Source organism: Sceloporus occidentalis, unplaced genomic scaffold (assembly GCF_023333645.1).
Source record: "Sceloporus occidentalis isolate IW3139 unplaced genomic scaffold, rSceOcc1.0.p SCAF_173, whole genome shotgun sequence".
Lineage (NCBI taxonomy): Eukaryota > Metazoa > Chordata > Lepidosauria > Squamata > Phrynosomatidae > Sceloporus > Sceloporus occidentalis.
In genome coordinates, this window is record NW_028317153.1 from 630,620 (window position 1) to 644,148 (window position 13,529).

The 13,529-nt window shown below is 41.1% G+C and overlaps 1 protein-coding gene across 1 annotated transcript in view; it reads right to left on the bottom strand.

Annotated features, from left to right (window-relative positions):
• Positions 1 to 1,348: 1,348 nt before the first annotated feature.
• The window catches only part of LOC149279269 (cadherin-like protein 26), a 32,143-nt gene continuing 19,962 nt past the window's right edge, over positions 1,349 to 13,529 (bottom strand). Inside the window, exons 11-18 of the mRNA XM_089501384.1 lie at positions 13,117 to 13,347; positions 11,166 to 11,387; positions 10,967 to 11,082; positions 10,609 to 10,659; positions 8,266 to 8,322; positions 3,745 to 3,801; positions 3,542 to 3,604; positions 1,349 to 1,567 (exon numbers count right to left, since the gene is read on the bottom strand). Of these exons, the coding sequence (XP_089357510.1) occupies positions 1,349 to 1,567; positions 3,542 to 3,604; positions 3,745 to 3,801; positions 8,266 to 8,322; positions 10,609 to 10,659; positions 10,967 to 11,082; positions 11,166 to 11,387; positions 13,117 to 13,347 (1,016 nt within the window). The remainder of the gene's footprint in view (positions 1,568 to 3,541; positions 3,605 to 3,744; positions 3,802 to 8,265; positions 8,323 to 10,608; positions 10,660 to 10,966; positions 11,083 to 11,165; positions 11,388 to 13,116; positions 13,348 to 13,529) is intronic.

Below are 13,529 nucleotides of genomic sequence, written 5' to 3' on the forward strand. Positions count from 1 at the left end.
CTTTACTGAGAGGGTGGTCGATGAGTGGAACAGCCTCCTAGCAGAAGTGGTAGAGGGTAATACAGTGAGGGTATTTAAACATACATGGGATAGACATACGGCTCCTGAATCTAAGACGAGACCAAAGACTGATTAAGGTTTGAGTCTTTACAGCAGGAGAAACGGGCGACTAGACGGGGGCCGGATGGGGCCGGCTGCTGGCAGGTTAAAGGTTTCAGGTATTAATACACACAGCGGACTTTCATCAATCGGAGGGGCATTACTTCTGAATAGTTTGTATTAGAAGCTTCGCTCCTGAGTCGCAGAAGTCAATTTTCTGTTGACGTATTTCTTCTCTCCCTCCTTAAGTAAAAGATCGCGTATTAGAGGTGAAGTTGCTCCCTCTGCTGGTCTTAAAAATCAAATAAATGCTTTTAATGGCTCCACAAAAAACCCAAGGTAACAATTTACTAAGTTATGATAAAGCGCGTGAAATGTCAGAAGATTTCTTATAACTGTGTATCACATATTATATTTTAATTCATCCATTTCCATAATAAGGTTATTCATCGGCTATATATATATATATATATATAGAAAATATTTACCTAGCACCATCTCCACTAACGCACAATAAGATATGAACTGGGGAAGAACTGGTTTAAGGACATGTCGATGATGCGTCTGTTAAGGTCCGATGACTGTCACCAGATGCCACCAGATCTGGATTCCACCCTTCGCCCTAATGTTTTAGCCATAGCCAGGCATTACAGAGTCACTGATTGTACTTCAATTGTCTAGACATTAAGGCCACGGACCCTCATCATGGATAATGGAATTTTATGGATTGCAGAGATCCATAAACTGTATCTACAGGAATCACAATAGCATCGTGTCACGGTGCTTACTGGAGAATGTACTCAGATATGTAACTGAGATACCAGTATGTCAACTGGAATTAGGAAGGCTCCCTCTCATTGCTTCCAGCCAGTTTAAGGAATATGCTAAATTACTCCAGGGGTCCCATTCCCTGACCAATGAAGTCCCATTTCGGCAACAATACAAAAAAGTTTTCAGATGGTAGATGAGTACAGAGCAGTGATATCATCAGGAAACAGTATCTCTTTTCTTTATAGGTGAACGATAATATCTAAACCAACAGAAGGGGGAAGGTGTGAGGCAGGTTCCCATTGGTTATATACAGTGTAGCAAGTTCTAGGTTGAACGTTTCATTCATGGTATCTGGGTACATCAACCTCAACACATTTTTCCTATGAGGTCATCGTGTTCAGCTCAGCGCAAAGTTCGCACCTCTCTAGAACTGCTCCAAAATGGTTTCCAAATCCAACGAACGTCCAACGCCGACTCCTTATGTCGAAGGCTTCTCCTTGGATCGGTTGAGCAGGTGCTCAGCACAGATGTCCTCCAAAATGTTAAACTTTGATCCCAAGTTTTCACAATTTCCCAAGTTGACCACGCTCCCCGCGATGGTGATGGCTTCCAGGGAACTCGCTCCAGATAATTGTCCTTCATCAGCAAATACATGCGGTTTGTAGATATCCAGGTCGGTTACATGGGTCTTCAGCTTCTGGAATGAAAAAATTGGGATAATTAATGAAACCATAAGAAAGAATTCAGATTTTTTTCCTACTAGGGCATTCTAGAAATCCATTTAAATTTCTCAATATAGCTTCCTAAATCCTGTATTTTATTAATTGTTCTTGTTAATAAATGTTGTAAATTATTACTATTATTATCATTATTAGTATTTTTTTATATAGCGCCATCATGTTCCGTAGCGCTGTATTTCAGAAGATCTGATCTCCAAAAATATTATAATGAGCTTATAAAAAGCAACATTTTGGGAAATATAATAAATTATTTTAATTATGTTAAAGCTGTGAGTGTTGTTTTTGAATTTAGTCCTCATATTCCCCCCGAGCACTCTTAAGAAATCCATAGATTTTTTTATTATTATTTTATTTTGGTATTATTTTTCTATTTTTTATTTATTTTTGACTGCGCTGGGATCATATCTTGCACATTTTCAGCAGTGAGAAATGGAATTATGCCAAACAAGGTACGGGAACCTCGTAATAAGCTGGAATTGCGACACCATATCTGACCCCGCTTGAAACCATCGCTTCAGCGGCATCCTGGGAAATCGAAACAAAGTATCCAGGTGCAAAGTGTTAAATGGTGAAAAATAAGGAGCTTTATTTGCTTGGCGGGTCACGTGATGATGTTTACTCTAAGCTGGGTCAGTGGCAGACATGGGTAAAGCTAGGAGCTTTGTACTCCTTTTTCTCCGCAGTGGGATAAAACACCGCGCGACAATCACAATGTAACCAATTCTGAGCAATTTATGGCTCACGCAGGGTTCATCCTGAATGTATTTTAAAATTTCGCCATCATATTTAGTGTTGTTGAAGTTTCTGTACCCTGATGGACACAGAAAAATGAGAATATATTGTCTTTTTTCCAATAGTTTAGATGATTTTGACTGCAGGAAGTGGAGGGTGCAACGAAAAATTACTTCCCCCTGCAAGCAACTGAAAGAATCCTAGGTCTCAGTGGTGTCCTTAATAAAATAAGTATGATGAGAAATATATATATATATATTTGCAAGAAAAATATTTGATCAGTTTTAGTTTAACAGCGTCTCCTCGTCCCAAAGCAGGACAGATGTTAGAACAAGAGGCTATAATCTAACCATGGGATAGACATACGGCTCCTGAATCTAAGACGAGACCAACGACTGATTAAGGTTGGAGTTTGTACAGCAGTAGAAACTGGCAACTAGACGGGGGCCCGATGGGGCCTATCTGCAGGCAGGTTCTGTGTTTCTACACTCATTTCTAATATGCAACCCCCCCCCCCAAAAAACCATATATTTAACACTTTTGCATCTCCATGGCAGTTGTAGCTGAATTTTAACATAATGTATGCCCTACCTGTTTCAACATGGTTTCCATCATCCTTGAAGGTCTTCTACTCATAGACTGGTTGGCAGCGGCAATGGAGTGAAGCTGTCCTCTGATGAGCTGTATAAAACAATAATAGATATATAAAGTTATTATATTTTACATATACATATTATTTACTACTACTAAGCTCATAAAGCTTCAAAATACTCGTTATTACAAATAAAATAATTAATATTAATGAATTACTAATAAAAGTGAGCAAACGGATCCTCAGTGGGACATATATCTATTTCTATCCAATAAGGTCTAGAGGATACTGATCCTTGGTGTGCTCATCGATTTATATGTTTAAAACGTACAGAATTCCGGTGGGCAGTTCCACGATCGATCAGATTAATTCTCTTCCCTCTATGATAACTCTAGAAAAAATAAAAGATAGACATTTATTAATAAAGACGTACTGAAAATGTCTCAAATTCTAATAAACGACCCGTTTTTGATGACCCAATAATTAATCCAACCTCCTTATTCTTGTTTCTCAATCCCAATCATTTGGGGGTTATTTTTGTTTGTTAGAAAACCATGGCAACGTCACCCTTTTCAGATGGCCGTAATTTCACCTGGATGGGACTCACCGAGTGGCGTTGGCTTGTGGCTCGATCAAAGTGACGGTTTGCGGAGTAGTAACTAGAGCGAGGCTGTCAAAATAGAAGATAAAAGCAACTCAATGAAAAATAAATAAATATATATATATATATATATATATATATATATATATATATATATATATATAATATTTAGAATTTCTCCCGGTAAACAAAGGTTAGCTTTTCCTTACCTGGAGGCTGTTGGAACGCATGACCTTCGCCTTATTATGGCCGACAACAGCCGGGCTCTGAGACGGAAAAAAAGAACGTGTTTTAGGAAAATAAATGTAAATATTTACTTTTTTTTGGAACGGTTTCTACCCTTTGATCTTCCAATCCTATCACTCCATACATTTTTGAAACATGACCTTGTTTCATGCCTCGTTTTGATTTTTTTTGTAGTTTTTTTTGGCAATCAAACTTTCTCTCTACATCTTTCTGTCCGTCTTCCCTCTGTTAATTTTTACCCGAACGTCAGAAATAAAGTCGCTGTTCGGAATCCCAGGGGCGTGGAGGATAAAAAAAAAAAAAGTTGAGTCTGCTGATTCGGTCAGAGTAAAAAAAATTCAACCATTTAATTATAATTAGTCAGCGTTCACTTGTTTTCGCTCTACCTTTCACTATTAAGGATGGAAATTTATTCCGGGGCTTCCTCCACAAACCTGCAAATATTTCACCAGTTTGCTGAGTTGTGAAATTTATTCCAAAAAGAAAAAAAACGTTTATTTTCTCTTATTATAGGGAAAAGACATTTTAAAAAAACCCCACATCTTTGGCACCTGTCAAGGTGATCATTCACGTCTACTAGGTTCCACCTGTGCCTAAGGCGTTGGTTTATAATCCCCCAAGTGTGCTGTGGTGTATCCTGGCCTAAGCCCATCCCAGCAGCCCCTCTGCGGTATAACAGGTAGCCAATTGCCCCTTTTGGGCAATTAGGCTTCCTGTAGAGCCACTGCTCAATGGGCCATTAAAAGGGAGATCACTGATCTCCCCAACCAAGTCACTACACTATAGAAGACCACGCTGTGTCGGTACAGCCTCCATAGCTGACTCCCATCCGGTGCTGTACATCTTTAAAAGGCGGAGCAATATGATGTCATATCTCAGCACTTATAATGGTGCGTGTGTGTCCCCCGACATCAGCAGGACCAGCAGCAACATCATCGGCACCACCCACCGACATCAGCGGGACCACCCACCGCCGTCAGTGGGGCCTCATATTCACATCCGGTGAGGGGGCTCCAGGTAACTGGAGGTATGTATATAGATAGGAGTAGCCATCTCCACTTCCCGTTCCCCCTTTGGTGGAAGCTGATTGGCTGGGGCAGCCAGGGGTGTAACTAGAAGCCTCAGTGCCCCGGTGCCAGAATCTGTTAACCCCTTAAGGACCGGGCTCATTTTTCATTTTGTACCCTGTGGGACCGAGGCTGTTTTGACACTTTTGTGGTGCTTGTGTTCAGCTGTAATTTTCTCCTCACCCATTTAGTGTACCCACATAAGTTATATATTGTTTTTTTCAGGACAAGGTGGGCTTTCTTCAGATACCATTATTTTGATCGTATCATCTTATTTACTATAAAAAAAAATAAAAAAAACATGGTGAAAAATTGAAAAAAAACACTTTTTTTGACTTTTATTTGAAAAATCTTTTACTCACCTAAAAAAGCAAGTAAAAAAACTAGCTAAATAGATTCTACTACTTGTCCTGAGTTTAGAAATATCCAATGTTTTTATGTTTTTTTGCTGTTTTTTGTAAGTTATAGGGCAATAAGTACAAGCAGCGTTTTATGATTTCCAAATCTTTTTTAACAAATCTGGTCAGTCTGCCTCCATCTCCTCTTTGGAATATCTTTGAAGCCGGTTTACTCAATTTAACCCATTCAAACCATATATTTTTGAAAACTAGACACCCCAGGGTATTCCAAATGCTGTTATTTTAACCCTTTCCATGCACCAATTATAGAACTACACTTTGTCAAACTTTGTAATAGTAATTTTTTTTTTTTTTCACACAAATTGTACTTTAGTTATAGATATACAGGTTCTGGTATATGTCACTGTCAAACAACACCCCAATGTGTGTTCAGGAACATCTCCTGAGTGCAGTGATACCCGACATGCATGGGTTTGTCGGGTTGTTTGAGATTTAAAATGCCACATTTGGGAAGTGCGCTTTTTTTCTCCATTTTGGTCAGTCTGTACCTATGCCCTATCTTTGAGCTCGGCCACTCCAATTTACCCCATCAGCCATTTTTTTTATATATTAGACACCCCTTGGGTATTTGAAGTGCTTTTATTTTAACTCTTTGTTGAGATTTTTGAGAAATTTTAGCACTTGCTCAAAATAATAAACTTTATTTTTTTATTTTATTTTATTTTTTTAATACTTTTTTTATATTTTTTTTACACATTTTGCTGGTACTGGATGGTTCATCAAGTGACATCACTGCATAATTATTTTTAAATGTTAGCATCTAGCGAACTCTTTCTTCTTTATTGTTTTTTTTCCCGGGCCGCCGCCATCTTGCTGATGGCGAAGATCACCGGCAGCTGCGGCCGCTCTCCGGAGCGGTCACAGCCCATCCAAAGGTAAGTGTTTGGTCTCGCTGGATGCCTCCTGATCGAGGCATTCCAGCGACACCATTTAAGTTTAGACGCTTTTAAACGCTTTTAAACACTTACAATGTATGGCGGCTGTTGACGCCCCGGGGAGGGACCAGACATGGCCCCCGATGCTGATCTCGGCGTTACTGAATGCCTCGACATCGAGGCATTACAGTAACGCCGTTTAAGCGAAGAAAGTGATCGTTGATCACTTTCTAAGCTTATTTAATTTTTTGACGGTTCAGGACCGTCAAAGGTCATTTAGTGACCTTCTTGTCATGACGGTCCTGAACCGGCAAAGGTCGTGAAGGGGTTAAGGGCCCCCCCAACCCAATCTACCCTCCTCTCACACCATCTACCCCCTCTCCCCCCCTTCTCAGGCTATCTACCCTATCCCTACCCCCTTCTATCTACATTTTTTTGTTTTCTTTTATTTCCTTTTATTCGCCAACCTGACCCCCCCCCAGTTATGCACATCTGCCCCAGGCTTGCCACTCTGCCCCCTGATATGCTTTTTAACCCCCTAGGCATTTCTGGAGGCAGAGTGGCATATAGGGGGTTAAAAGGCATTTATAGAGACAGAGTGGTATATAGGGGTTAAAAGGCATTTAGAGAGGCAGAGTGGTATATAGGGGTTAAAAGGCATTTCTGGAGACAGAGTGGCATAAAGGGGGTTAAAAGGCATATCATGGGGCACTCTGTCTCCAGAAAAAAGCCTTATGCCCCCCTATATGCCACTCTGCCTCCCTGATATGCTTTATACCCTCCTATATGCCACTCTGCCCCATGATATGCCTTTTAATCCCCTATATGCCACTCTGCCTCCAGATATGCCTTTTGACCCATTATATGTCACTCTGCATCCAGAAATGCCTTATACCCCTATATGCCACTCTGGCATATAGGGGGTTAAAAAGGCATATAATGGGACAGAGTGGCATATAGGGGGGTATAAGGCATTTCTGGAGGCAGAGTGGCATATAGGGGGACACACTTACATACACACACATTCCAATTTTTTGTTTTTAACAAATACAAAAAAATATTATACAGTTTGTACACAAAATACATTAGTTTACTGACCTTCTACTTCTCTTGACTTCCGTCCTCTGGTAGCTGCACACTGTTCTCTTCTCTATCCTGACAGGATGTCACTGACTCGACATCCGGTGCTCCAGCAGTCTGAGTGCGAGGGGGCGGAGCTTTCACCCCTCACGCTGCTCCCATCACTATGCGGCCATCAGATTGCTGGGAAAGTAATCTAAATGGCCGATGCGTGCTGATGCCGCCGGCCGGAGCTACTCTAACACTTTTTTTTTAATGTAATATGGCAAGCTGGATCGGCTTGCCATATAAAGTAAAAAAAAAAAAAGTATTAAAGCAGAGCCGGCCGGCGGCATCAGCACGCATCGGCCATTTAGATTACATTCCCAGCAACCTGATGGCCGCATAGTGATGGGAGCAGCGTGAGGGGTGAAAGGTCCGTGCGAGGGGGGGGAGCTTTCACCCTTCACGCTGCTCCCATCACTAGGCGGCCATCGCACACGGCTGCTGGGTGCTGATGCCGCCGGCCGGCGCTGCTTTAATACATTTTTAAAATTTAATATGGCAAGCCGGACCAGCTTGCCATATTAAATTAAAAAAACAAGTATTATAGTAGCGCCGGCCGGCCGCATCAGCACCCAGCGGCCGCTTAGATTAGATTTCAGGCAGCCTGGGGGGCAATTGTCCCCCTGCCCAGCCCGCCCCTGGCGCCGGAGGCGGCTTCCAATCCCACTCCGCCGGCCGAATCTGCTGGCCCACCGGGAAATTTCCCGGTATCCCGGTGGGCCAGTCCGGCCCTGCTTGGGCCCCCTTGAGTGGCAGAACTCCAGAGCCCGGTCCCAGTCGCGACCCCTGCGACCCCGGTAGTTCCGCCACTGGGGGCAGCCTTTGTAACAGTCTGTGGAACTAATTGGTCTCTTAGTTTTGCCAGATTTTGGAGCAGATCCCCGCTTCCCTGAGGTCCCCACTGATTCATTTTAAACTAAATACCTTCATAAGTTTACAAAACGCACAAAACTATAGACGGTTCTAAATAAATCAATGCATGGACTTGGGGTACTTACCGAAAATCTGCGGGTGCACTGCCGGTATAAGGCTCCGTCCGCTTCAACGCTTCCATTCTGCCAAGAAATGCAAAAGATGTGAGACCGACCGGCCTGAGATTATTAAAAATCAGGAAAAATTTCATTCAATTGTGAGACGTAAGCGTTGGGTTGAATTCTGATGGTTACAAAGTGACAAGTCGTGATAAACCAGGCGCGAAATTTTCTCTCTTTTGGGGCACAATTGGAAATCGCGTAATTTTTTTGTCTTCTTCTGGATCAACATCGAGGTTGACCTTGATTGACTTTTTGCAACCTAAATCACCATGTTACTGTGTTAAGGGAAACTAAGGCTGCATAGGCTACGTTATCATTTTGCAGGTTTTCAAAAGCATCCAAACATTGTAGCAATTTTCAAAATTTTTGAGAAATTTAGGTTTCCCGTTCCTCAATGCTTTATGGTCATCCCGCGGGCTCTTTGTGAAGTCGCTGATGAGGAATGTTGGGGTCACCAAGATCACCAAGATAGAACCTTGTATTATAACCCAGTCTGAGTTAAAAGGGCCACCATGGGTGTAAAAGCTACGATGCCTACTGCCCCCTACAGGATTACAGGATAATTTCATTTAATGCCCAATTTAAGCGCCTACAAGCTAGAATCTTACAAAATGTTCATTTAAATTAGATTACAAAACAATCATAGAGACTGATCTCTTCTTTTTTTTTTTAGAACATATATTCCTGATTCCACAATCTCTTTAAAACGTGTTAAAATTTACTATTTTCAGCTCAGTCCATTGATTGCTGATCACCCATTATTTTTTGGGGACCCTTCCTTATTTTAATAGCCGTAATATAATTGCTGATTTTGCCCTGTGGAGTAGCAACAGACACGTCTACAATTTGTACAAAGTTTGCCTAATTTGTGGATTTCTCCTTACAAAACTCAGAATTTCATCCAAACGGTTACAAAAAGGTTACAAAATAAAATTTGGTGTCTGAAAACGAACCAGGAAAATCCAAAATAAATAAAATTTTGGTCACCCTGCATTACATTACAAAAAAATTATATTCCAAAATGTAGAGGTTTCAGTTTGAATTTATTGGTTCAGATCATATATTAGGAGTTAAAGACGGGGGGGGGGGGTTCGGTAAAAGATAAAGGAAGGAGGCTGAATTCGCACGTCGAGAATCCACAATGTTCCGTCTCGTAGCGATAATGACTTGTTAAGAAGGTTACAGGGATACTGACAAGTTTTTATGTGCCATAAAACGAGCCTCGTTTCAGCGTTAAAGGAAATATCGCAGCCAAATTACTTATTATCTTCAATGGTTTGCTGATCTAGAACTTCTGCTGCGAGTCGTAGGTTTTTAAATTAAAAGACTCGGATCTCTGTCGTGTCACGCGGAGAATATCAAGAAAGGGGAAATTATATCCAACTTCAGACGTCTTTTACCTTCTAAAAATAAATTTTGTTTTTAAAATGAAAAATAAATTATTTTTTATTATTATTTTGCTTAAATTATGTCTGATTAAAAAAAAGAAGTTATTTTCTCCAGTGGCCAGAGATAATAGAAGACCTTGGTTCTAGCCAGTGTTGTCCTTCAGAAACTCCTTGGGGTAAATTATTTTAATTATCTCCTAGTTGTGAGCCTTTTGTCGAAGTTACGTAAACTTTTGGGATTTTTTGTCATATTGCGACCTCCTTAGTCTGTTATTCCAACTGAAGAGAAGACCCCTGAGGTCCAGTGAGCTTCTGTAATTTTACATCAAATTGACCCAATATATCAACATTGACTCTTTGTTTAGAGTCCATTAAACAAACCAAGCTTAACCAAGGAAAAAAGTAACTTCTCTTCAACCAACCTAGACTGAGTTATCTATAAAAGTTATTGTAAATGGACTAAAGATGCTGTCCCACCTACTCTTTTAAAGTGGATCATGATTCTAAGGATTGAATGTCCAGATCCTTCTTACAATTAATTATAAAAGTCTAAAATGTTGTCATTCATAAATTGGCCAGGAGTGTTTAATTGTCATGTGACAAAAAAGCAGGCACTGATAGGTTGCTGCCTTAGAACCTTAAAAGGCTTCCTTTGTGTGTTTTATGTGATTGTCTTTTCCGAGGAAAGAATAAAATGAGAGGTCGGTTGATGCTCAGTTCCTTCACACACTATAGAGCGCAATTAATGGTTGCTCTAAGGATAAAAGCGTCTTTAGAGAAATATGGACCCAACGCCAACTCCGAGGAGCAACTGCCCACTTGTCCATCTAGTGGACCATTTGCCCGATACGATACTTTAGGGCGACCCCATAGCTTCTACCGCACAGCATCACTGATTTAACACCAATGGCTCTATTACCTGATTTTTGGATGTAAATTCATCCTCGTTTTCACTCAAAGTTGCTGGCCCCTAAAAAACAAGCACAAAGAGCGTGTCATGGTGAGTTCATGCCAAGAATCATGGAACGTAAGAGCTCTGATGAGCTACATCTTTTCTGCCTGATGGAGTAACCAGAAAGAGTGACTTATGGAAGAATAAATTGGGCATCGCAATGTATCCCTAGATGGGTTAAAACTTTATCTTTGTAGTTGTAGTTAGCTTGATCATGGCCAGTCGTCAGGTTGGATTGATATCATTGGACTGTTTGGCCGCCTATGGATAGAATGAGATTATTTGGCCAAGAACAGCATCCCAAAAGCCCCCGAGGGGTTCGCACCTGACAGTCCTTGTTGCCCCCTTCTTCGTTGTACGCGATGATGGAGTTCAAGGGCTCGCTCTCTACAGGGACCATCACCTTCTTCGTTTGGAATTTACACAAAAGCAAACTGAGAGCTGCAAGAAGATGAGGGAGGATGAGTCCTTAAAAACACATTTGATTATTTTTAAGGTTTTAGTGGATAATAAATAATACATACCCAAGAATAGGACGATGGCCAGAAGTAGTAAAATAATGGCACTTCCACCCAGCACAGGTGGGCCACTCATCTTTTCTACGCAAGCATCTCCATCAAGACAGTCGCATACATACACTGTGAGTTTCTGGAACGAAGTGGTCCCTTGCCGGTCGTAGATCTCAAGGTTCAAAGTATGATTTCCTTGGTGAGCGCCTTTCCGTTTCCGGATCTGGAGCGTATCCCCTAAAATATAACCGGAAGACGTTACCAGAGTATACTGTCAGGGATTACAGATCTCGGTGAGGCCAAAACATGGCATCCATCAAAAGAAAACAAAATATGGCAAGTCCATCTTTACCCCAGTCTCGGGTTGTCAGGGTAAATAGGCCGATACTCAGGGTCTCAGGGTGAATGGGAAGATTCAAAGAGTTTTTACCCCAGTCTTGGGGTGAATGGGGCAGATTCTCAGGGTTTTTTCCCCAATCTTAGGGTGAATGGGGCAGATTCTCAGGGTTTTTACCCCAATCTCAGGGTAAATGAGCAGATTCTCAGGGATTTTCCCCCGATCTCATGGTCTCAGGGTAAATGAGCAGATTCTCAGGGTATTTACACCAGTATAAGCGTGAATGGGCAGATACTCAGTGTCCTGATTGGGGCTTTTCTCCCTGCTATATCACAGCTGGAATTCCTGCTTGAATATGGGTGACTTTATTCACACTATCTTTACCTCCTCACCACTAATGGTTTTCATAACGATCGCTAACTAAACCATTTGGTTTCCACCATAATCAAGTCTCTATAGTACAATCCGCCAAGAGCCGCGTTCATTTGGAGAATATGTAACGGATCGGATTGTACTTTGCAATAAATAAATAATATATAAAAGTTGGAGTTTTATAAATGAAAGACAATATATATATATTCTTCATTTTATACGGTGACTATGACTTTTTTTTTTTTTTTACAAATGATCGGAGGTCTTACATGTTACAAACAAATCCACCGGCCGAGGCGATAATGCCGAGGTTTCAGTGAGGAGCGGGCGCCTCCGCCCAGTTATTTTATTGCTGTTTATCGGCCTCTCGCTGTGAGCTCTGGCCCCGGGGGACGCTATGAATTGAAGGTTTGATGCGTACGGAGAAAATTCAATGCATTCTTACAATAACCGGATCAGCAGGTTCACTAATATGGGGCTGGTTTACTACCCGTCATCTGAAAAGTAACTGTTACCAGCTGTCAGAAGGCAGATGAATGGAATTTACACAATCTCTAGAAGACTTTGAGATCATTTCTGAACAACTGGAACATGTTATACAAAGAATATAAATACAAGGAAGAGGCTCCAGATACCTGGGAGTATGTTTAGTTCATCAACAGTTGCTTTATATAAATATATATACATTGTATATATCTGAATATTAAATATATGCACACTACTGTTCAAAAGTTTGGGGTCACTTAGAAATGTCCTTGTTTTTTTTTGGGGGGGTAGACAAATTTGGTCTTATTTAAAATAAGATGAAATGGAACAGAAATCCAGCGCAGATGAGGTTAATGTTATAAATGACTATTGTAGCTGGAAACGGCTGATTTTTTATGGAATCTCTTCATAGATGTACAGAGGCCCTTTATCACTCCCATCACTCCTGTGTTCCAATGGCCCTTTATCACTCCCATCACTACTGTGTGCCAATGGCCCTTTATCACTCCCATCACTCCTGTGTTCCAATGGCCCTTTATCACTTCCATCACTCCTGTGTTCCAATGGCACGTTGTGTTCGCTGATCCCAGTTTAAGTTTAAAAGGATAATTGATGGTTAGAAAACCCTTTTGCAATTATGTTGCAGCTAGAAATTTCCTTGTACTCCCTGAAAACAGCAAAGTGACCCCAAACCTTTGAACGGTACCATATATATATAAGTGAATATCACCACAAAAGTGGGTTTTATCCCGTCTATTTTTTGCCCCTTACCACTATTTGCGATCAGCTCTAAATGTTTTGCCTCATAGTCTTTGTCTAGAACATCAAAGTGGAACGGCCCAGAGTATGGATCCAAATCCTTGTCGATGACCAATGCTGAGATGAGGGCCTCCTCCTCGTTGTAACATGTGGTCAAGTATGGACTCTCCAACCTGGGAACATTATCGTTGATATCTTTGAGGCTAATAAACAATGTGGCCGTGCCCGTCATTGAGGGGACCCCTAGAAAAAAAAAGTGAATAAAGGATTAAAAGTTAGTGCTGCCTTACAACAAGATAATGGAGGAATATTTCTCCAAAAAGAAAATGGGTGATGGTTTCTTGGGTTACAAAGTTTAGACCTAAAGGAAATGTGTCGCTATAAAGATTAGGGTTGCGGGATGCGGATCATCTAGATGTTTAGGT